At 45.7% G+C, this 25,581-nt stretch overlaps 1 protein-coding gene across 2 annotated transcripts in view; it reads right to left on the reverse strand.

The window, feature by feature from the left end:
- The window catches only part of BZW2 (basic leucine zipper and W2 domains 2), a 42,439-nt gene that overhangs the window by 10,167 nt on the left and 6,691 nt on the right, over window positions 1-25,581 (reverse strand). The window contains exons 1-7 of one of the 2 annotated variants that reach the window (XM_040965144.1): window positions 18,979-18,998; window positions 17,404-17,468; window positions 11,675-11,851; window positions 8,392-8,495; window positions 6,346-6,411; window positions 3,073-3,208; window positions 795-904 (exon numbers count right to left, since the gene is read on the reverse strand). In XM_040965144.1, coding sequence (XP_040821078.1) covers window positions 795-904; window positions 3,073-3,208; window positions 6,346-6,411; window positions 8,392-8,495; window positions 11,675-11,851; window positions 17,404-17,461 — 651 coding nt within the window. In that variant the 5' untranslated portion in view covers window positions 17,462-17,468; window positions 18,979-18,998. Of the gene's footprint in view, window positions 1-794; window positions 905-3,072; window positions 3,209-6,345; window positions 6,412-8,391; window positions 8,496-11,674; window positions 11,852-17,403; window positions 17,469-18,978; window positions 18,999-25,581 lie in introns of those variants that run through there. The other variant, XM_040965143.1, reaches the window with a different exon arrangement.

Here is a 25,581-nt window from a genome sequence, read left to right on the forward strand (position 1 = left end):
TGACCCAGGCCCAGCAGTTACAGCCCACTGGGGACTGAACCAGCAGATGTAAGAATCTCAAGACATACCTGTTATTTTCCCCAGAAAAGAATGCTGGGGAACAGACAGAAATGAGAACAAGACGTTTCTGCTGACTTTCCTGGAAAAACTCAAAGACTGAAGGTAAGAACAACTCCTCACCCCCACAAAAAAAACCAGAAACATCCAAAGCGATGAAAAGCACGGAACAACGAAATGGCTTGCTTCCCTCATAATTGGAATATTTCCAGAGACACGTGTGCCAGAGGCGTCTATTCTGCAGGAAAACTCCTTAACCCAAGTTTGTGATCAGTGCCTCTAACACTCATGTGACACCTTATGTACTTGGTCAATAAGATTCACGGGATTTTCATCATGCTGCTAACTAATATTTCTATAAAGTCACTGGTTGTAAGTTTTCATTCTACTATCGTATTCAGTGGGCCAACAAGCTTCCAGGTTTAGGATCTCCGTCCGAGGCAGTTAATATACGTCAGCAGTATTTCTTGTGAATGAAATCATGTATAAAGCATTATGAAATCCCTGCTATTCTTATGGAATAAATACAAAGTTTCGTGAGAAAAAGCCAACAAAACATCTCTGCACATTAACTGGGAGTTCTGGATCAGATCATGCCACTTATTTGCACAACGATGAAGAAGTTGTTAGTATGTCAGGCTCATGGCAAATTCACAGAGCCTAGAGCCTGCTGGTCCCGTGGGAGACTGTGGCCGCCCTGAGGATCCACCCGCCCACACCTGCCAGACAGCACTCACAAGCAGCCTCTTGTCCAGGTTGGCTTTTCTCAGCGAAGAGGTCACAGAGTTGGCGTCTTTCTCTGCCATCCAGGCCTTGAAGAGCTTGACGGCAAATGAGGCCGCGATGCCTGTTGAGACAAAACAGAGTTTCATTCTTTCCCCGAGCAGGACTGGCAAATAACTCTGCAGGTGTGATGTTCTGTGATGGAAAAGTCAAGTTAGAATCACTACCTGGTTGACATTTTGCTACTTGATTTTAACTATACACTGACACACATATGTATTTTTCTTAATCTTTTTAGAAGGTGAACATCTTCAGTGGTCCAGCCTCAATTTCACCTGTGTATTTCCCGTTTAAAGCAGGGTCATGAACAAAAAACCAAAACGTCATGCTCAGAAGACATTAAGACAAATATGCTTGATAGATGAAGCAAGTACAAGAATGTCAATAAGCGGCAGGTTAAGCCACCGCTTGCATTGCTCACATCTCGGTGCTGGTGCAGGTCCTGGCTGCTTCACTTTGGATGCAGCTTGCTAATTCACATGGGAGAGCAGCAGAGGCCTGTTCTCAGCCAGTATGACCCTGGCTGTGTAGAAAGTGAGTCAGCAGTCAGAATCTCTCACTCTCTGCTTGTCAAATAACTACATCTTAAAAAAAACAAAAAACAAACAAAAAAACCACAAAGTGACCACTCTTAAGTATAGCTTAAAAGCTGCATCATATACTTTGCAGCTTTCATATTTGTAAAACAGCTTTTAAAATTATTCCTAAGCTATAACATATCACGGCTGTTGCAAGCATCTATTTCCCTGTGTTTTGAAATTAGTCATGAAGACAGGCACTGCAAGCTCTAAGCTCGTACTGAAGCTGATGCTCCGGAGAATGACGGGAGGAAGGCACGGCCTGGGTGGTATTTCTGGGCACCCTCAGGTCTGCTCTGCTGCTAGAGCTACTGCTACATCAGAAAGAAATGCCTTCACATACCAACTTCACCCAGCTTCCAACTATTTGTGAGTATTCAAATAATCAATTATTTATGGACATCAACTTTGCATGATTTTGTTCACTTGAATGGGCAGGGAAATGAAGCCAGACTTTTATGTTAACAACCTAACATGAATTTTAAACATGAGTTCATTAAATAGAAAATTTAAATTTATGCAACTCAATGAAAATCAAGTTAACACTATTCCTTCTTTTTTCTCTCTCACCTTACAAAATACTATAAAAATCTTCAAATACACTGAAAAGCTAGGATCACACATTATCTAGAATCTTCACCTCTCTTCAGGAAAACACTTAAGCTGGAGCATTAACAACATAATAATAGTCTGGACTATTTTAAGTTAAAAACCTATAGTTTCTGAATACACTTTGCTTTTTGATTCACAATTCTCTTACTTAACCACAAAGAATTGTAAGCCCTTTCATTACAGACATGAAGGAGGCTGGAACCAGATACACGCAAGAGGAAAAATCTCAAATGTTCTCAGGAATAAAACCGATGTTGTCACAAAAGGTCTTTTAATTAGCTTTTAAGGAAAAATAATGTGTTGTGGTTCAAATTGTAATTTGAAAATCATTATCTTCCCACAAGAACACAGCACACTTTTGTTTCACTGTCTGAGCACCACTGCCTGCGTGGTTGCCCAAGCCGGGACGCCTGCAATTACAGGGCGCTCCCTGCGATGCAGCTGCCCGACTCCCTCGCCCTGCCATCTGCAGAGTTCCGTGGGACGCCCAAGCAAAGGCTGCGCATGTGCAGGCCTCCGAGGAAACGGGCAAGAGGTCTAGACTATAGGGAAGAAAAGGTGTCACAGGCGGCCATGTCATGTCTGAGGGCAAAAAGATCATTTGTCCCCGCAGCAGAAGTCAGTCCTGCACGATGCAGCATTGTCCCCACACAGGGTGACAAGAACATGGAAGCTAGGGGGAAACGGTTTGGACCAGCTCATTCCCCTGTGCACGCTGGGCCCAACAGCTGCCACTCTAACCGGCTATTAGCCTTGAAACAGCTCCGTACAGGCGTGTGTTCTTCTTGCCTCCCTTCATGAACACGCAAAATCCTTTTAGCACTGGAAGGCACAGACCAGAGGTGCTTCGAAAAGTTCACAGGTAACAGAACAGACAGGGAAGCTTATTGTGGTGAAGAAACTTCAAATGCACACCCGTGTCTCGCCCCTCCAGCCCCCGGAGCTCCCTGAAGCCCCCGCACACACAGGGGTGTTCCGCTGCGGGAAGGCAGGACGCAGACCAGCCTCCCAGGGACCTGCGGCAGGGTTTCTGCAGCATTACCTTCCTTGACCAGGTTATCGGTGAAGAGGCTGGTGAGGATGCTGGCTGGAAGGGTGCCATTGCCCAGCAGGATCCCGGACAGCATCGCCAATTTTGTCTGCTCTGTTTCAGAAAAGGCTTTAAGGAAGAGGAGAAGCTGTGGGTCAAACAAAAGAAAGCATGTGTAGAAGGCACAGGATTGCAGTCGGAAGAAAACAGTTGCATGTCTGCCCAGGGCCCGCGATGCCCGGGCACAAGTCCTGTGCCTGGGCAGGAGAGGGGCTAGTCTCTGGAAAAGTGTACATGAAGGAGCTTTGAAATGTTCATGCAGATTGTGCAGTATGAAAAAACAAACAAAAACAAAACCTATGCAGGGATTTCAACGCTTTTTGCTGCATCACCTTCCCCCCAAGTATTTTGAAATCCTTTTACATCCAACTACAAATGGCAGGGTGTCAACTCGAATCCTTTCTTCTTCTGAGTTCACTCACACACAGCCAACGTCTATTCATAGGACGAAAGTGACACGTGAGGCAGCAGGAAAGAAAAATGGCATTTTTCTATGCACATGAAAAATGCTTAAGAATGCACACTGGGCACAATGTTTTCCAAAACACATCAGATCCCACATCTTTAGGAGGCCCCACGCCCTAGCACCTGCTCCTCCATGCACCAGTGGAGGCAGAGGATGGCCGAGCCCTTACTGCCCAACTGGGAGACAAGGACACAGCTCCAGGCGTCTGGCAGCAGCCAAGGGGCGTGGACTAGTGAATGCAAACTTCACTGCTTTTGTCTCTATTGATCTATTTTTCTTTCTTGCAATCTCTTTTCCAGAGTTATATCTTTCTAAAAATGAGTGAAAGGTAGCTCTAAAATAAAATGTGATGCTGTGTCCTTAAGCACATTAACAAAACCACCATCAATATATTTAATTCTAAGGAAATGGGACAAACCCAGACCATTTTGAAGGAGCCACACTGTATAACAGATGCTGTATTTGGACAGCTGACATTGAAATACAAATATTATGAAAAAACAAAAAACACTTTTGTAATCATATTCATCATGTGAGTGAAAGTTGTCAAAGTCTGTAAGAATCGAGAAGTAATGTGAGTGATACAGTCAGAAATACTCAGTTTACTTGAACTCTTCCAAACTTATTCCATCACTCCCATCTTCACACAAAGTACTTGCTAACTTAAATAACACCTAGCATGTTTAAAGAATGAATCAGGAACCGGCGCGGTGGCGCAAGTGGTTAAAGGTCCTCGCCTTGCACGCCCGGGATCCCATATGGGCGCCGGTTCTAATCCCGGCAGCCCCGCTTCCCTTCCAGCTCCCTGCCTGTGGCCTGGAAAAGCAGTCGAGGATGGCCCAAAGCTTTGGGAACCTGCACCCGCGTGGGAGACCCGGAAGAGGCTCCTGGCTTCGGATCGGCATAGTATCGACCCGTTGCGCTCACTTGGGGAGTGAATCATCGGACGGAAGATCTTCCTCTCTGTCTCTCCTCTCTGTATATCCGCCTTTCCAATAAAAAAATAATAAAAAATAAATCTTTAAAGAATGAATCATTTATGTTCCATAATTTCTTCCATTTCTGAAAAAAAAGTTAATATATAGTTGAATAGCTCAACAGGGGAAAACGATAAAATGTAGAAGACACTGTCCTTCAGGAGCAGTGCCATGTGTTCAGTTCTAATCCCAACGCACTTTGTAACAGCCAAGATTCACTGATTGTGTCTGCTACCTGTATGTGTCTGAGCATCGGTAACAACTTCAATCCCCAATTATAATAAGGCCGTAGAGCTCAACGAACGCAAGTAACATGCCTAAGGCCAACGTGTTCTTCATTACTGTGAGGAACATCTTTGTAAGACTTGTGTAGAAATTAAATCAAGAGGTAAATTATCTACATGCAAAGTTATTTCGAAATCCCTGCAAATTTTTTCCCCATAAATCACATTTCCTATGTAACTGATCTTAACTTACAGAACACCAGCCTTGCAAAAAAAAAAAAAAAAATAGAGGAAGAGTTTATTATTATTAAAATATACACATGAATTATAATAGTTTATTATTATAATTAGATGTCTAAGAGTATCCAAACCCAAACCTGCAATGTTACAATGGATGAGAGAGACTGATACTATGGCATGGTGGGTAAAACCGCCACTTGCAGTGCCAGCATCCCATACAGGTACAAGTTTGAGTCTTAGCTGCTTAGCTGCTCCACTTGATCCAACTCCCTGTTAATGTGCCCAGGAAATCAGTGGAGGCTGGCCCCAGTCCTTGGGTCACTGCAGCCACATGATGAACCTGGAACAAGCTCAGGATCCTGGCTTTGACTGACCCAGCTCTGGCTGCGAGGGCCATTAGTGGAATGAATCAGTACATGGAAGATCTTCTGTAACTCTATCAGGCAAACAATTCTTAGAAGACATGAAACAATACAAAGCAGCAGCAGCATGCTACAATGCCCAAGGAGAACTAAACGGGAGCAGCTCTGGCGAGGGGCTCGTCACCGTAAGGCCAGTACCTCCCACAAGCTTAAAGACACACTGCTCAGAAAAAGCGCTCAAGTCCTAGCTGGGACCGCCACATCCAAAGCCAGACTTTCATCCCACTGCACTGCGCCTTCTCCATGAAAAGAATTGTACTGCGCATTGACACAGGTTTTACTAAAATTGCCCCAACAGTACGTTGAGTCTTATCTCAGCATATATCTTTTGTGGTCCTGAGTGTAAGCTCTAATGAGATCAGAGATTGCATTCTGTATAACTTCCTGTTGAACATAACTTCTTCCCAAAGATATGAAGGTATGATCTGTTATATTCATTTATTCAACAAACATTGACCCAAAACTTGCTAGCCGGCACAGTACGCTAATCCTCTAACTGTAGTGTCAGCATCCCATAAGGATGCCAAATCATGTCCCCAGCTGCTCCACTTCTGACCCAGCTCTCAGCTAACTGCCTTGGAAGGCAGAAAAGAGTGGCTCAGATTCTTGGGCTTCTATACCACCTGGGAATGCTGGAAGAAGCTGCTGGCTCCCAGCTTCGTGTATCTCAGCTGTAGCCATGGCAGCCGCTTGGGAAATGGATCAGTGGATGCAAGATCTCTAGGAGTCTGTCTTTCTGTCTCCCTCCCTCCTAATTCTGATGTTCAAGTAAAATAAATCAATCTTTAAAGAGAAAAAAAAAAAATTCTATGTCCATAGCATTTCTGACTATCATTGTGAATACAACCATTCCGACACCTGGAGTAGACAGGTGTTATTATTATAAGAACATTCACCTTTTTCATTTCATCCTCGAATGCCTTTTCCAAATACTTGTATCTCCTGATGAGTTTGTTGAAGACCTAAACATGAAACAGAACAAGCATACATTCTGTAAGCAATTTCAACAGGCACAGAGGAGGTGTAGAAACTTAGTATGAACACGTCGCAGATCTACAACTACACAAGCATGTGGTGAAACGGACTGTCCCTGTGCAATGAGAACTGTAAGCATTTCAAGAGCGACTGTGACCTAAGCACTCGTGAGCTCCAGCGAATTCACTCTGGAATGTAGCAGGCAGAGAAACCAAAAACAACTCTGGTCAAGATAAACTGAGTGGGAAGCTGACATGGACAGCTGCAGATAAGAGCACTCGGATAACGACCTGGAGCAGAGTCTAGCACAGATTCCGCTCTGGCTGTACAACAATTGTTTTCTGGCTCCGGCAATCAGTTAAAGCTGAGCAGGGCTTCCAGCTCTCAGCGGGACCCCAGACTGTTGGGTTCTGAGCAAGGGGTTTGTTTCAAAAGGAATTTTGTAAATTTTTTTTATTAACTGCCTTCTCTTATATTCCAGCTAACTTCTTTGCAGTGAATGCCATTGCTTCTTTAGAGATTAAGATGGGAGTGTGAGACTGAGAGAAGTTATGTAAACCCCAGGCTAGTACTGTGCTATGGCACCAGGATCTAACATGGGTGCCAGTTTGAATTCTGTCTGTCCCATTTCCTAGCTAGCTCCGTGCTAGCAGCTGGTAAAGTAGCAGAGGATGACCCACAGGCATGGACCCCTGCACCCATGAGGGAGGCTGGAAGAAATTCCAGGTTCTGGACTTCAGCTCGGACTAGCCCTGCTGTGCGGCCAATACAAAGTACCCTGTAAAGCTACCAGTACAAATGGAGTCCCACTCAAACACCCCTATCCATTTCTCTCAATCTGACCACACCACTGACCAAGCTTTCCTGTTGGTCTACAGCTAGGCAATCATTACAGAATCACAAATCAAAGCTTCCCGTAGAAGTCCATATCCCACGTGGGAAATAAAAGGATTCGTAAAAAATCCCATTTAGGAAGAGGCAGACTCCCGTATCTTTGTGCATAGGAAGATGGTCCGAGTTGGCACTCCAGGTCTTCCTATCCAATGTCTACACTGGAATTCAAACAATAAGAGAGTGTAGCCTTGTGTCTGCATTCATTTGACCCAGAAAGGAATTCTATGGGAATGAGCAAGCAGGTTTTGCTGTTAATTAGCAGACCTGTAAATATCTACATCATAGAAAAACATACAAATACAAAAATTGTGTAAAATAACATAATAATTTCTGCTAAATAGCAGAGTAGAGATTAGAACTAAGAAACTGTGATCCCTTTTCAGCTGCCTTTAATCAATAATCAAAACGGAAGCAGGACATTCTCAAAGACCTGCTGTTGAACTGAGCTTGTACACACACATGCACACGCACACACACGTAAAGAACTCCCAGTGGAAAGGTTAGATTGTGGCACATTGGCTTAACCTTTTTGCCCCATTACAAAAACAAACATTGGGTCAAAAACTTTGGGACCCTGCACATATGAGAGACCCAGAAGAAGCTCCTGGCTTCAGACTGGCTCAACTAGAGTTAATGTGGCCATCTGGAAAGTGAACACGATGTAACATGATGGCCTAGTGGTTAAATCCTCGCCTTGCACATGCTGGGGTCCCAGTTACTCCACTTCCTACCCAGCTCCCTGCTTATGGCCTGGGGAGGCAGCAGAGTACTGCCCAAAGCCTTGAGACTCTACACCCACATGGGAGACCCAGAAGCAGCTCCTGGTTCCTAGCTTCGGTTCAGCTCAGTTTTAGTTGTGGCCACGTGGAGAGTGAAGCAGTAGATGAAAGATCTTTCTCTCTGCATTTCCCTCTCTAAACTTTGTAAAACAAACAAGCAAACATTGCCATTGGCTCATGGCTCCAGCAGCTGGGAGACCTGGGCTGTATTTCTGATTCCTAGTTCATGGTTCCATCTTGCTCAGATCCCTTCATGCTCACACCAAGGAGCCCCCTCTGGGAGACAGGCTCTACCTGAGCATAATTCCGGATGGTCTCGTGATCTTCATTTGCTGAGAACACACAGTGGTTGGTCATCTTGGTCTTGTCACCATCATCTATGCGTGTTCCTCCTGGGGCTAGGAAAGAGAAAGGTAACTATGGTGAGCACCCCAGAACTGATCAACTCAGGCACCACAGGAAAAACAGCAGGAGTTGAGGTGAAGTCAGTTCATGTCTGCTTTCCCTGAAGGACACGCATGTGCATATATGCACCTGTTACTCTGGACACATAAATCCAGGGCAAAACCAATGGGCTGTTCCACTGCACAGCCCTCCACAGCACAAAAAACAACACTAGTCCAAATCCTTATTTCCCATTGGATACTATCACTTTAAATTTGGCTTTTCCCCAAACACTTCCTTAGCCATGGGAGACGTACAGCCCATGCTCAGTTCACTTAACTCCATGATTCTCAGAGTGGCCCTTGATATTTCCTCCACATTAGGACATGGCTCTCTCTCTCTCCAGTTCATTAGCTATGACCAGACCTGACTCCAGCACATCTTTGTGGCTCCTTCTTGGTAGGTGTTACAATTGTTTGGCTAAATGGTTCATACCCCAACCACGTGTCCTTTGTATCTGATGGCCCTTCAGCTATGTTGGCTGAGAGTGAATACTTTACCCTCTCTATTCCTCATGGGCCACACCCAAACCATGCGCATGATCGGCTCCCTACAATGTTAACTTCCTTGTCCCACGGGTGCCTCCTGTAAGTTTCGTAATGGGTGATCAACAGAGTAGAAGCACGATGCTGGCTCTTCTATGTCATTGTACTTAGGGCATCAGGCTTGAGCGGGCCAACGCACGGTACTGAGGAATCAACTGTGAGCAGAGACTCCTGTGATTACGTATTTCAGCATACAGCAGCCTGGACTGAACCTGTCATTTTTTTGGGTCTTTGGATGCAGTCTACATACAGGCACCTCTGCTAGCAGGCAAAGGAAAAATGCAAATGTCTTTATAGTTTAGGGCCAGTGGGCTTCAGCTATCAACCTGCAGTTTCAAGTAATTAGAGGGAAAGCGATCTTCCATCACTCTCAAGATGGCCATAAAGACCTTAGCTGGGTCAGACGGAAGCCAGGGGTTTCACCCTGTGCTCCCATGTGGGTGGTAAGGGCCCCTTTTCCATTGCTTTTCCCAGCCTTTAGCAGGGAGCTGGATAGATCATGAACTGGCACCTACATAAGAAGCTGGCATTGTAAGCAGCATCTTTACCCACTAGGCCAGAACACCAGCCCCAAGTAATCAGTAGTTAGAGACATCATTAATGAACTGTTGAAGAAACAATAATCACTTTATAAACAAAATTTAATTACATCTTATAAAATGACATCTGGAACAAAATTTTATTAAGAATGTGGGCAAATGATTTCCCTCTGAGGGGGACTAAGTCAGAAATTACATCTGCAGATTTCCACCAATGTGGAAAATTAAAAATGTTTCATTTATTTGCAGACAAAATAAAACACTTTTACATATTTATAATATTGCTATTGCTATAGCTTGCACTAGAAAATTTTCCTTCCTCACACGGGGACTAAGTATCATTTTGTTAATTTTGGTCAGAGAAAGCTTGCTGCTGCTGTTCTTGAGGCAGAAGTAAAGGGAAAGATATTTCTTACAGCTAGCTACCATTCAAAAGCGCAAGCTAAGGGCTGGTCTGATTGCTCAACTGGATAATCTTTCACCTTGCAGTGCCAGCATCCCAATGGATAAGGGGTTCATATCCCAGGTGCTCCATCTCCCATCCAGCCCCAAGAGGACATGGCAAACCAGTGGTGGATTTCTCAAACTTTGGCATCCTGCACATCCACACACAGGAGACCTGAAAGAATCTCCTGGTTTCAACTATAGTCACTGTGGCCATCTGGAAAGAGAACCAATGGATGAGAGATGCCTGCTTCTCCTTTTCTTGGGAAAACTGACTTTCCAATAAAAATAAATTAATCTAAAAGCCAACCAGCCAACCAAACAAAAACAACAATGAAAGGGCAAAAAGGGCAAACTGAAAACTTAGTAGCTGTCCTGCCTTTCAAGAAAAATACCCCACTTATTTGTGAGTAGAGCCCAAGCAGCTGGCTCACTCAGCACACAGCCAGAGTGGACGCAGTGGGCCTGAAGGTCTGCATGGTGTGTGCTAACTAAATACATCGCACCCAACAGTGAGCCCTGCCTGCTTCTGGGCTACAGAGTTAGAATGAATGCTGGGCTGCAGACGACGGTACAGAAAGTCCTGCCGTCACCAACAGCAAAGGTGCGCAGAGCAGCACGCACACTTAGGAGCCAAGCCTAACTTACACCCACAAGGGTATTGGGACGGGTCTAGGTGGTCTCTTGGATGGGCAAAACATAAAAAAAAAAGGTCAAAAGGTACAGAAATGCTTGCTGCTGCCTGAAGTTTGTCCCCATGCATCGATCAAAAAGTCATAACCCACATTCTATGATAACCACATTGGGAAATGTTCGATGTTAGTATTACTTGAGATATAAATATCTCCACCCTTTAATCCATTAATCCCTGCTAAGTACCTACAGATGTAATCAGATGAGAACCAAAAGATTCCTGCATGCATTGGTTATACCGCTGTTTGTAGGGCAAACACAAAAAACTAATATTTGTAAATATCAGTTTGGTTGAAACCAAAGTGACCCAGCAGGGTGCGACTGAGGCACTAGGCCTAGCTGTCAGATATTGGCTGGGATGCCCACATTTGGCATGGAAGGCCTGAATTCAAGTTCAGTTCTACTCCTGCCTCCTGCAGTTGGGTGCCTTTCACGACAGCCTGGGTTTGGTGTCACAGGCACCTGGGGAGTGAGCAGTGGATGGAAGCTCTCAACCTGTCAGCCTGTTCTCCCTCTCATAAAACAAAGCAAAGCTGGCTTCTCATCGGGAGGCATGGCTGGCACTGAGAACTGTCCCTTACAGAGCAGAGCACCGTACGCCCAAGCCCATGAAAGGGCAGAACACTTGCCCAAGTGGGCAAGATCGGAGTGGTTTACCTGGGCGGCTAGGCTGACCACTTCCAGCACTTCATGGCTACCACAGAAGCTGGCAGTGAGAACTGAGACCCGAGGCTGACTCTGAGAGGAAGAAGGCATGGTTGTGACGGTTAATACATCTCGGGACCAACTGCTCAACACACTGACGGGATCCTGAAGCCAAGCTTTCATTTGACTTTAATAAGACTTGGGTGGAATTAAAAATAGAGAACTACAATGGGAAGATGTGAGGCTGCGCAGAAGTGCAAAGCTTACCAAGCATGCTGCCAGCCACCAGGATGTCGAAGAGGGTGTCGGCATAACGGCGGTAATCTAACCTGGAGCCAGTGGAGTCCAGAAACTTGGCTACAGCTTCAAGGTCATCACCAGCTTCGTTAAGTCCCTGGACAAGTGTATCCCTGAAGACTGTGGGTTCGAATTTCTCTTTTTCATCTGAAATAAAAATTTTGATAAAATGATTTCTCTAGGTGTACATTCCATTCCTTCACAAGCTTACCAATGGGTGCTTTTCCACTGTTCCTTATTCAACAGGTTATTTTTTGAAATCTGAAAGACAATTTAAGGTTTTTCTGCTTTGCCATTCACATTGTCTCAAGGGGCTACAAACATATTTGAACCTTTTCAACAGCCTAACCATCAAAAAATCAGACAATGAAACAAGGGACAGAAGAAACCAGGGGGGGTTATCTCTCAGGATGAATCTCTCCCAGCGTGAACAATGAGCAGTTGGCACAGGCTTGGCTGTCTGGCCAGGGACTCGAGCCACTGCCCTGGGCCTATGTTTTAGCTCTCCCTCTTCCTGTCCAGCGAACAAGCAGCAGGGAAGGGCTCAGGTACACAGAAGCAGGCCACACACAAGGGCTCCGATGGAGTTCCAGGCTCCTTCTTCAGCCCTGCCTTTCAGGAAAAAGAAATCAGGGAAATATTTAGGATGTCATGAGCTATCTACATTATAGCTTCGGAGTGAAGATTCTAAACATTTGGTCTCAATATTGAATTTTGAATTGCTAAAAAACTTTTTATTTTATTTGAAAAGGTGATCGCTCTCTCTGTCACACACACAGGTTTTGTTTCCATCTGCTGGTTCAGTTCCCAACACCTGCACCAGAACTCAGGCCAGGTCTTTCCCATGGATGGCAGGGACCCACCTCCTTGACCTGCTGCCTCCGAGGGCATGCCTCAGCAGGAGGCAGAAAGCGCTGCCTTGCTGAGGGACGCGTACCCTATGCTCATGTCTTAAGCTGCTGCGATGAACAGCTGCACTCCCCGCCCCACCCTCCGCTGAAATTTCCAAGGGTTGCTTTGCTGCTATAATTGTGAATACTTAATTCACTAAAATTAAAACAGAACAAGTGTAAAAAATTTGTTCCATGAAACAAATTAGAAAAAAAGTGGCATTTTTTTGTCCCCTCCTGCCAATCTTTTCAATGCCCGACAGGACGGCAGACACTGGATTTCCTGCATGGACCTCCTTTGATTTAGCACGATATTGGAGAACTTTAAGTCTAGAAAACTTAAAAAACCCAAAAGAAAATTTTATGGGAGAGATGAATAAGGCTAGTGATTACTATTTGTAAGAGGGACTAAGCATTCCTTGGGCAAAGGCCAGGGTTTCACACCCTGGAGTGTTATCCATATCCAGCTGACTGTGACAGGTGGTCCCATCCCTTCCCCCAGGGAAGCACCTTAGGGGATGGAATCCTTGCTGCTCTCCCAGACAATGCAGAGTAAGCCTTGAGTAATCTCAGCTATTTCACACAAGGGAACCCTCTGTTTAAGAAGATGAACCTTGTAGAAGGTTAGTTTGAACAAAGCCAGGAAGAGCAGGTGCTGTGGAGGAGAAGCGAAGGCCGACCAGAGGTCAGAGCAGGCAGAGAACCCGAGCAGGCTAAGGACACAGCACCCAGTCAAGCCAAAGGGAGAGGGAAAGGTGTCTGGGTGTGAAGGCAGAGGAGGGCAAAAGGGGAGCCCAACCCACCCCCAACTTCTAGTACACATATCTTCAGAGGTAAGGGAAGTTACTGCAACTGACACAGCAGGAGGAGGGGGAAGAGGCTATTAAAGTATTTCTTAAATAAAAAGAGGAAGCATAAGAAATGATTTGCTAGGGCAAAATCAGTAACGGCCAAGTTTCTGGGATAAGAAAACCCAAGTCATATATCCAGTATCTAGAAACAAAACAGCACTGATTTGCTGAACAGAATCCTGACCAGTCTCAGGGGAATCTCATTATAGTCTAGAATTCCAGTGTTCAAATCATGCATACATGGAAATAAGTAAGCAGGAGGTCAGGAGACACCCTCCCCATACCCCCCTCCACACATACCCCCCAGCCCGGGGGAGAATGGGTGGCAGGCTATCACATTCTTGTGGGTCAAGGTGACATTCCAAGTTGAACACTCTACAGCTGACCAGGCCTGTTCTTCAGTCTGATATGTGATGTGATGCAGGAATTCCTGAAAAATACTGGCACTGTCAGAATCCCCCACGCGTTTGCATGAAAAGCAAAGGTTGGGGCTGGCCAGCTTTCAGACACAGAAAACTAAGCGTAGGTGATTCGATTTACGAAATCCAGAGATAATGCGATGTTCAGAACAACTCTGAGGAGCATGTGCTAAGCCACAATAACATAGATCTTACACAGACATCTAGCAGAGATGATGATGTAATGGCAGGAACGGCAAGAGGGTGTGGACATGTGAGAGGCAGGCAGCACAAGCTGGCTGAATCCTCACCTTCCATGGCAAGCAGCACACCTCCCATGGAAAAATCGAGAAACAGCTCTGTGAGACGGCCACTTGGTCACACAGATTATGTGCATCCAAAGAAACTACTGGAAGAGTTGCAGTTTTGGGGAAGCAGCCTTGCTACTGTGTAACACACTTCGAAGAATGGTCTGACAATTTAAACCCCCGTGCATGTGTGAGTTCGGTAACACTGAAGCTACCCTTAAGAACCAGAGGGTGGCTGTCTGTCCCTATAGACCAACTGCTTGGAGGCCGGCCAGAGGAATGGGCCTGCAGTGGTTACAGTGAATGTCACGGACAGTGGTGTTGGAAGCAGAAGCAAAGAATGGCTTTTCTCAGTACCAGGCTGAGCCATGCAGCATGAGATACCATTAAGATATACAAAAATGAACTGGAATGCTAGTCATCGTGAACAAAAGACACAAAGTCCTTCAGATAGCCTAAGCAAAGTGCTATGCAGCCAAGGACATGCAAATATCCACTGCGGAGGCAGGGTAACAACTAGTGTGTTGTTGCGTGTGGTAGAAGGACTATGAGGGACTCTGGGGTGCGGGGCATCCATCCATGTTTCTCAGAAGAGGAACTTCCTGCAGAGAGCTCCCCCTGCTGAGGAGTCTTCAGCTCAGAGAAGGCCGAGTTCTTTGTTAACGTGAGGAGAACATGGAAGGTAAATGAGCAAGTGCCGTTTCTTCAGCTTTGCGCTCAGATTTCTAAGACCAGCTCAGATCACTCCCCACCGTGGCACAACATCTGCCAATGACGATGCCGACTAGGTGAGAAAACAAGACTTTGGTGATGAATCGAAAATGACAAACGGAGGCACTGGGCCAGACGTTGATAAGGAGAGGGGAACCCAGGCTGGACCAACCATCCACCCTGCGCTAGGACTTGAGACAACCTGAAAATCTGTGTGTTGGAAAACAGCCTTTCATCCTCCTATAGTAATTTTCAAAACAACTGCCAAGGAAGAAAATGTGTAAAACAGCTCAGGAATCTTGAAAAGGAACAAGAGCAGCACAGTGCACATACAAGAATCTGTAGGATGTAAAAGCCCCCACCTGCCAAGCTGTGCATCATGCAAAGAGAGTGACAAGAACATCAACAAAAGTTCGGGGAAGACACAAAATATTTCAACCAAACATTCCTTTTGCTCGGAAAGGCTGTATTTCATTTGAGGATTGCAGAAATACTAACCAGACCCGTTAGAGGGGCCCCGTTGTCTCCTTGCATCTCCACAAGGCATTCGGGCCTCCCTTAAAGCGGGAAGCATCCAGTTAGGCTCTCACATTTACACTGTGTTGTAAATCCCAAGTGTGGTCCTTGCACTGACAGAATGCACCTGTGACCCTCAGATACCCCTCGGTGTCCCAGCTGCACTGATGCCTGTGGTAACCACTGTAGCTGGGTTAGTGCAATAGCTTTACCATCTGCTAACGCAGATATAAACAGAGCATCACTTTCTGGAAGCCACTGGGGCACAGTAAATAGCTAAGGAACATCACGTGCACCTACACTGGCTAGTCCAAGATTTAAAGGTTTTATTCAGGTTGTTGGCAACTCCATTTGTTGTCAATCTAAGAACGACTTTCAATTCTGCAGCACAGAACTAAAGTCTTAGGAAAAAAAATCAGGCTGCTTGGTCATTCCAGACGCCTGCAACTTGGTCATTTTTTATGTTGTTGATTTCTACTAATTTTAACCCAATTACTCCATGAAATTATTGGGGGAAGGGAGGCGCAGTTTTATTATGAAACACTTGAAGCCACTGGAGAAGACTTGAGGATGTTGGAGAACGTGTACTAAGTCAGATGTAGTTCACAAAGACGGAGGGGTCTGGATGGAGTTCACTGCCACACCCCGAACATGAGTTAGATAAGAACGTCGACTACCCCGGCAGGCAGCGCATGAGCTCTGCCGGGAGACTGCTTCCAAGTGAGGACGGCCCCCCGCAACAACTCCGAATACTCTCACCTCCACACACCTGTTGGTGGTCCTGAGCAGCACTAAGACATGACACGCCATCAGAGGTGGGTCACGGAAGGGCAGAAAATGAAGCCGATTTAAGTTTCTTCCAGGCGGTGGCCGCCAGATCTAAGATGTACATATTCAAAACTGTACATTCCCTTCATTGTCAGTTCATTTTGTAATTGAGATCATGTTTCCCCCGGAGTCTCCTCACTGAGTTTTGGTTCACTTTTCTTATACCCAAGAGGATAGCTATGTAATTATGCAAAACTGACTAAATATAAATTGCTCAGAACATTCTTCCCACAGAAAGAGCAGTAACTCGAGCATTCTATGAAAAGCAGAAGTCAGCCGCGCGCACACTTTAACAGGCGGCACCATGCTGGGCCCCTCACCATGCTTCCCACAACAAGGGCACATGAAGACGTCCTGACATTTGGGGAGTTTACAGAAGTGATTGTGATTCCTTAAATTCTGAAAAAGTATGAAAAAGTAAAATAACAGTTTATAAAGCTCTTCAATTTCTCCCCAATTTATTGCTCTTAATGTGATCACTTTTAGCATACCTACTCAAAAACCACAAAGAAAGCAAAAAAAGTCAAAAATAGTACAGTTCTCTTCCTTCCCACATTTAAACAAAAGGGGGTGAGGGTGGAGACCGTTAAGGACTCTTGGGGTGCCAGTCATGTGTTCATCATGAGTGTAACCTATCAGTACACATGTGCCCTTGGTATGGACATTGCATTTTCTATAAGATGCTAATCAAATATATCATTTTCCTTCAAAACGATAGCAAGACAACCTGAAGGGTCAGCTGAGACAAGCGACTCGTCCAACATCAAGCATGGAACATTCTGGCGAAGCCATGGTTGCGGGTTTCACAGAGCAGCTCCGGCGGCGGTCCCTGGGCCATGTGCTGCTGCTGTGGCAGGGGCTTGCATACTGGACTGACTATGAACAGTGAACAAGTGTATCTGGCTCATGAGTGCAGGCTGAAGTCAGTTTCGTCGTGCTGGCAAAGCAGCTGCCAGGCTTCAACCACCCCAGGCTGGCGGCGGAGACAGCCTCCTTGGCATTCCATCGGTGGCAGAAGGACCAACAGGGACAGGCTCCATCCCCAGGCATTCTTCCCTCCTTACCCAAGGTGCCCGGCATCTCACCTCCTCCAAAACTCCAACCTGAGCTCTGCAGGTGGACAGCCCGTTCACACTCCCCTCCTCTGTTAATATTCAGAACTTACAGACACCCCTAGAACCGTGAGACAAAACCTACCCCTTTTCCGAGTCTTGAACCGCTGGCCTGTTAGCACTGGCTTCTGATGCTTATTCATAAAATTTCTGAAAACAAAAGAAAATAAAGATTATGTCTTTCAAATAAAGCAGCTCATATGAAAAATACATGGTGCATATACATGTTGAACCTCACTCCAAATTGAATAACCCTGCTCAACTAAACCAGCAAGATGGAGAAGGCAGGAGCAGCTGGCATCAAAAGACAACCTGTGAATGGCGAGACATATCTGTACAAGACTTGTACAAGGAAGGACACTGGAGGCCACTCCTTGCTGCTTCTGCGCGCTTACCTTGGAGCAGCACGCAGAGCTGCGAACCTGAACTCTCTCCATAGCTTTAACAAGCAGTGTCAAGATATTCCCAAGCTTGCTAGCATACACAGGACAAACTTAATGAAATTGTGTCCATTAAAGCAGCAAGATGAAATGATCAGCATTAATACAGAAAATGAAAAATGCTACCTGGAGCTTTCAAAGTTTCTAAAAATTATGATCTGAAAATACACAGGTTTCTTTCATCACTTACACAATCAAGAAAATTCAGAATCTTAAGTTATGTAATTCTCAAAGTTTAGAAACATGTAAGAAAGTTCAGAAAAATGTAGAAACATTAACTTATATAGCAAATTTTCTTTCAGAGAAACTTAAAGCTTCTCATGACACAATGTTTATTGCCAGAAACTACAGATTCAAAGCTTTTTAAAAGTAAAGTCACAAGCAGATGGCATGTCACTTGACAATATGAGCAAACAGCAGCACTGTTATGAACTCTAAATGAACTTGACATATCTTGCTTGGAGAAGGTGCCTGAGCCAGGAGCCATGCCCTCTAAGAGCACCAGTGGGCACAATGCAAACATTCCCAGCACAGTGTGGCTCCCGAAGCAGCAGCAGCGCAGCCCACAGCAAGGGCCGGGCAGCAACAGGTCCTGCCAGGGCGGGAAACAAGGCTACAAACGAATCATTTACTTGCAGGGAAAGATGCCCGAGAGGATTCAGGATTCAGGCTGAATCAGTGAGCACAGCTTTGGGGCAGGAGAGATGACACAATGTCCCATGCGTCCCCCAGTCGACAAGTACCATACAAGTACTTTCACCAGCACCTGCTCAGAGGTGGGGCCTGCTCCTGAGATACGGAGACAGGGACCCCTCGGGCCAGAGCTTCTCTGAAGACACAAGCTGGGAACTGCTCTCTGCCAGAGGCATGTACTTTGTAATTCGTTGTGAAGTTTCAAATACTAGCTCTCGCTAAAGTTCTAGTTTCAGGTGTAGACACAAACGAATGGAATTCCCTACTTCACCTTGCTGTTTGCTTCTACTTTTCTGTTAGCAGAGCATTACCAAATACAGCCAAAGACCGACGCTACTTTTTAAATCGTCAGGGTTTCTATTCATTGCAGCTCTAAACGCTCAAGTTTGTTTCTTTGCAGAGGCCAGTTACAGGGGCTTGCTTTTTATCCCTCAACCCGATCTATGCTGAGACAGTAACATGTAGAACTAGAAATGCACCCCAATATTCTGACATAAGCACACAAGTGAAAACAGACAGAAACTCACCTAGGTGAGTGAAAAACCAAATGAAGAGATTTTTGTTCCCGACCAGCTAGCTGTTGTGGCTCAGCTGTTACTATTTGCAGCCCGAGCCTGGCTTCCCTCTAAATTTAGCTCTCGGTGCTACACTGCAATGTGCACAGTTGGAGTGTCAGCCTTTATAAGGCACACACAGAACCCTTAGACATACCCTGGCCAAGAGCCGCAAGGGCACTTTGAGCGAAGAACCTGTGCTGCCTTCCCCCGCACAAACAGCAAAGAAAACAGTGGCAAAAGCTGACTTCATCGCGTGGCATCCACTTAGTGACTTGAAACCCACTAGAAATACCCCCAAGTTTGCAAATATCGGACTTTAACAGAAATTAAGCTACACAGGCATCAGGCTCATTTGCTTTCCACTGTTTAATGTGGAAGTTTACACACAGAATATACTCAGGATCTGTCAGGGTTCCCTGCAGCACAGCATTGTCCTCTGAGGGGTGTCACCCCCAGCTGTGACCACAGCCCCTGGTACTATGGGGGGTCCCACATGCAGTAACCCCTAAACAGGCTGCTACGGTGTGTGTTGACAATTCAGTCTTGCCTGCCTTACTGCTCTTGTTTTTAAAGGGGCCCAGTATGGACCCATCTCGCAGTTATTCATACAAAGAGTGACTGTTCCTCCCTAGTCACCTTGAGACTGGCTTCTCTCTCTCTCTCTCTCTCTCTCTCTCTCTCTCACACACACACACACACACACACACACACACAGATCCATCTTCCAGCCACAGGTCACTTCTCCACTGCCTGCAATGGCCAGGACTGAGCCACAGCAGAGAACTGAGAGTCAGCCTGGTCTCCCACATGGCGGGGCAGGGACTCCAGCCCAGGAGACCACCAGGCCTGCAGAAAGCTTGCCCACACCTTCAAGTGGGCAGCACAAGCACTGCCCACCCATGGGGAATATCCTACCTGTAGGTTCCCTGTAGGTTCCGGCCCAACAAGGAGGGGTCAGCAAATGCTCAAACTCCCAAGACCCTTTGGCAAACCTTTGGGGTCTCTCCCTCTCCCTGCCCCTTTCTTTCCTTGCTCACCTGGTCGCTTCACAAGTAAAACTTGTGTCTGCAACTGGCTTCTGGCTTCTGATTTCTGTATTGAGCTGAGGAAAGAACCTACCCACCGAGCTTTTCTGGTAACAAGCAGCAGCAGCTCAGCCCACTGCACGGAGGACCGGCCCATCTTCAAACTCTGGCAACGTATCACATTTAATACGCTGTACTACTAACGCACAGCAGGCATGAGTCACCACCTCAACCTGATGGACTCGCACTAAGGAAGGTCAACCAGAGTTCTCGGTGGAGGGACACAGGAAAGGGCTCTGTGGGCTGGGTGGCTGGCTGGCTCTCCAGCTGCTCCACTCTGCAGTGACTGAAAGCTGCCACAGACCCACCATCACCAGCACGGCTGCTTCCCCACAAAGCTTTATTAGAGAAACAACTCTAAGACGGGGCACCCTTTTCCACAGCAGCGGTCAAACAGAACTAAGACGATGGAAGCATGTTACACCTGTGCCAACTCAAGAGCCAAAAGATATCAGCTACCGAGGCCTGAGCTGTGGCTAACATGACTGATGATTAAATGTTAAATGTTCTCTCATTTCACTAAAACTTAACCAACCAATGGCTACCAAGTTGCATAACATAGTCCTACAACAAATCCTTCCAGGCAAAACGCCTACATTTGAAAAAAAAAATTGTCATTATTTTACAAATGAAGTTCCTTGGATGGATGTTTTGCATAAATCTCAAAGCCACGTGGCTGGAGTAGACATGAAAACACCACGCTTCATAGCAACACTCTACACAGTCAATAAAGACAAAGGGGGTGGGAGGAGGGGCAGAGTACTGTAGCCCAGTGGCGAAGACAGTGCCCGTGATGCAGGCATCCCACATGGTCATGGTTCAAGTTCCAGCTGTACCACTTCTGATCAGCTTTCTGCTATGTTGCCCGGGCGGGCCTGGGAGAAGCTCTGGGCTCAACGGCCACCTCTGCAGCCGTTTGGGGAAGTGAACCAGGGCATTCTCTGTGTCTCACTCAATCTTTCTGTAACACTGCCTTTCAAATACATAAAATAAATGTTACAGAAGCGACAACAGGCAGAAAGACTTTAGAGTCTAACACAATAAAAGGCATAACACAACACCATTGTTTAAAGACAGCAACACTTAAAGCACGAAGTAAAATACAGCTGCTCCACTGCCATGTTCTCACGTAGGACCTCGAAGCAAGGTCAAGGATTATCTTTTATTCCATATTTTCCTTACAGATTTGTTGATTTTTATTGGAAAGTCAGATTTGCAGAGAAGGAAACCAACAAAAGATCTTCCATCCGCTGGGTTCACTCTCCAGGTGGCCACAACGGCCAGAGCTGAGTGAATCCAAAGCCAGGAGCCAGAAGTTTCTTCCAGGTCTCCCACAGAGGTGCAGGGTCCCAAGGCCCTGGGCTGTCCTTGACTGCTTTCCCAGGCCACATGCAGGGAGCTTGGATGGGAAGTGGAGCAATCGAGACAAGAACCGGGATCCTGGCGCATGCAAGACAAGGACCTTGGCGACTAGGCTACTGTGCCGGGTCTTTATTCCATATTTTAAAGAGTGAAACAATTTGCTATAGAAAATAAACAAAAAACTTGGAATGACTTATGAACTATTTTTCTTTCCAAGAAAGCAACAATGATAAGAATAAGCATGATAAAATCCCTTCTAGAAAGCATTAGACCTAGGAACTCAGGGAGTTAACAGTCTCTCAAAAGAAACAAAAACAACCAAATTAGCTATAAAATGTAAATGATTAAGTATACTCTAAGGCAGTAAACAAACACATGCCTAAGTCAAACTCTGAAATATTGCCTGGAATAACATCAGCTCCTTCAAAACCCTTATCGCAGTTCTCACTCTGTAGACTCAAAATCACTCAGCCTCTTCAAGCACGACTTCACAATTCAGAAAATCCTATTCCAACCGTAGACTTGACAACATCGGAGTATACAACATAACGAAACCTAGAATTTCACTAACACAGGAATATTGTGGTCAGACCCGTGTCTCTTTCACTCTTACTGTGAGTAAGATAAAGCAAAAAGGCACCGATTGGAACAAAAGCATGAGATTTTATAGGCTCTCTCCAAACTTTCCTCTTTTCTAGCAGCAGCTTTATCTTTAATCAGTGGGGGTGAAAGTCTCCAGCACACAGGTGCTTCTCTGGGAGGTGAGGGCAGGCGGGTGGGCGGGCCAACTTGTTATTTCCTATCCACCTGTGGTGTGCTGGTATTTTTTTCCTTTTTGCTATGGATACGCTAATACTTCATAAGATTTTTAAAACTTTTTATTAAAAGTACAAAGCAACTTATGAAACACTTTATCTACCAATCCTCCCCTCGCCTAACATGGGGACCCCTTCTCCCTTCCCGCAGCTGCAACCCTGCTGGCACCATTCCGTTCTCTCACTGCTTTGCAAGACAGAAAGACCCATGTGCCAGGCGTGTACAGCCTGTAGAAAACTCATCCCTCAAACACAATCTTTTAAGATACTGCATCAGCAAAGTGTCCCTAAGCCTCAGCTCTAGACCAACTAAGGACCTACTGCAGACCTTCGCCAAGCAACACCATGCAGCAGCAGAGCTGTGGCGCTTGGCACAGTAAATTCTGCAACCCGAGGAAACAACAACATAGAAGAAGGGAACATGTAAGGATGTGGTTTTTAAAATTTTATTTATTTTTATTAGAAAGTCAGATATACAGAAAGGAAGATCTTCCATCCATTGATTCATTTTCCAAGTGGCCACAAGAGCCAGAACTGCACTGATCTGAAGAGGGCAGGAACACTGCTTACTAGCATACACAGCCCCTAGAAGGCTCCCTAGGCAAAGGATTCCGGTCCAAAAAGTCAATGTGCTCAATTTCATGACTAAGCAGTGTGAAATTTACACATGGCAGTTCCATAATGATCATTTGGGATGAACTTTTTAAGACAAGAAACAAGTGGGCACAAAGGTGATGCCACCTGTTCCCAGCAGCTGGAGATCTCGCGCACGGGACCAAGCACATCAGCGCAGCCAACAGGCCAAGAGTCCCTGACCTGGTTCCCACGCGCCCAACACTGCCATCCAATTTCAGAAAAGCCTTCCTCACTGAGTAGACTGTCATAGGTAAAATCAGACATGCAAATGGAATGCATGAACCACATTCGATGTGGTCTTTGACACTGAGGAGTTGACAGGATACTTGGGGAAGGTTGGGAGACAGGCAAGAGCAGTGGGATTTAAGGGGAGTAACAATGTTATTCTCAGGCAGGACACACTGAAGATTGTATATCCTTCAAGTGTATGCCCAACTCTCCTGTGGTTCAGGATAAAACCCATTACACAGAAGGAAGCCACGAGCAACGGCAAACACAGAAGCCAAAGGCATCAAGTGTGACAGGAACTGGGGAAGCCCAGGAATCTGAACCCCAGGGTGATGGGGTTGTATTTTCTGGAGCTTCTAGAAATACAGTTAGCCCCAGAAAGGCACCAAATGTTTCCGTACCCCACATCTGCTCTGATGTAATACTGAAAATAACTGATGTATCGATCAATTATGGGCACCGGTTCGTGGCAACCGCGCTTCCCATCCAGCTACCTGCCTGTGGTCTGGGAAAGCAGTAAAGGACGGCCCAAAACCTTGGAACCCTGCACGCATGTGGGAGACCCAGAAAATGCTCCGGGCTCCTGGCTTCGGACTGGCTCAGCTCCGGCCATTGTTACCACTTGTGGAGTGAACCAATGGATGGAGGAAGCTCTTCCTCTCTGTGCATCTGACTTCCCAATAAAAATAAAATATCTTTAATAAAAATGCTTTTACTAAGGCAGCTGCTGGGCACCGCAATTCATGCACCTCCTGGGACGCCCACACTGGAGCAGCTGGGATGGAGCCTGCCCGTCACTGCCTGTCTCAGCTCCTGGCATTGAGCTCCCTTGTGCTGACTGCAGCTGCTGTGGGCGTCAGAGTGAGGCGGCGGGTCGGGACCTTGCTCCCTCTTTATGGGGGGTGGTTTTCTGACACTCCTGCAACCATGTTTCTCTACAGCAGGACAGATGCAAATATGCACGAACCGAGTGTCACCAATCGTCACCATGATGGGGAGGAGAGGGAAAAGCAAGTGTGTGTGATGCTCAAAATGAGACACGCTGTTTCCAAAGACGGAAATGCCAACATCCGCAAATCCAAAGCAAGTACCTAAAGCAGCACCTGTAACTCCAGGGGAGACATTACAACTTTCTATAGAACAAACCATTATTTCCCTACATGTCTAAAAAATGCCAAAGTATCCAAACCAATCAATAAAGATACATTCCAGGGCTTACACACACAGTAATCTCCTTCAATGAAGATTATAAATTAAACTAACAACGGCCTATATAAAACTCCTCCTTGTCTCAGAGATTTATAAACCTCTTTTTAAGAATTTTCTCCAGGATCTGCTAGGACACAGTTTTAATTATCTTTAACAGTGATAAATTTCACGGCCCGAAGGATTTAATTTTAGGAAATCAAATATAATTCAGTCTAATCAGTGGAATAAAGTATATGGGCATTTTGAAGCTAAGCGGTATCTCTATTTCAACACTGCATCTCCTGACATATTCACGTATTTTAATAATAATGAAAAGAAAGGGAAAGTTGGTGGTGAACCTGAGCAACACTGGGACTTTTAAGTGAAAAATGAAAGAGGACGTGGGAAGCCAACTTTCACACGGCATTCAAGCAACGTTTTTCAAAACCAAGCCTCAACTGCCCTGTGAGCAAAACTTTAAATAGGGCACTTGCTCCAGGATCAAGCTTGCTTTTACATCCATCTATTATCTCATTCAGACTTGGTCATACATCTCCTATATTTCAAAGCACACTACTTGTGATTTGATAAAGGTGAGAAAAATGCATACCTTTTACAGAGAAAATAATTCCCTTGATACTGCTTTTGTAAAGCCAGCGAAGCACAGAGAAATCTGGCAAAAGGTATTTCTAAATCAAATGTTCGGTCGCGAGCACTGCTGGCAAACCAAACAAATCTGCCTTGTTACTGGCCAGCTTTTCATTACTTCCACTGAAATACTAGAGAACAGCTCAGGGAGGAGGGGTTTCTCCTGGCACGCAAGGTCAGGCAGCCCGACGACAGCCGGACACAGAGGAGCATCTGATGCTCTGCACAGCCACCTGCCTCTCCCAACAGCCACCCTCCTTCCATCACGGGCTGCACCCTCACAGCCCAGTCCAGTGCTGTAACTTCCCAGAGGCCAGGAAAAGCCAAAACCTTTCCCAGGTAGGGTATGTCTTCAAAATTACTGATCCATATTTTAGTAGCTTAAGTTTTTGTTGTTTTTTTTGGGGGGGGGATAATTTCTATACATTTTTTCTTAATATATTATACTATAAAGTTTTAGTGCTTTGACAGCAAAACAAAAAAATACCCAATACACCACAGATGTGCAAAGAAACCAGTTAGACGGTCCACCTGGGCACCTCTGCCCAACTCGCGTCCCGGCACCATTCTATGGCAATGAGTGTAATCCTGGCCTACTGCCTTCCATGTCT

The sequence above is a fragment of the Ochotona curzoniae genome, unplaced genomic scaffold (assembly GCF_017591425.1).
Source record: "Ochotona curzoniae isolate NIBS_2020 unplaced genomic scaffold, NIBS_Ocur_1.0 scaffold_3835, whole genome shotgun sequence".
NCBI classification, from domain to species: domain Eukaryota; kingdom Metazoa; phylum Chordata; class Mammalia; order Lagomorpha; family Ochotonidae; genus Ochotona; species Ochotona curzoniae.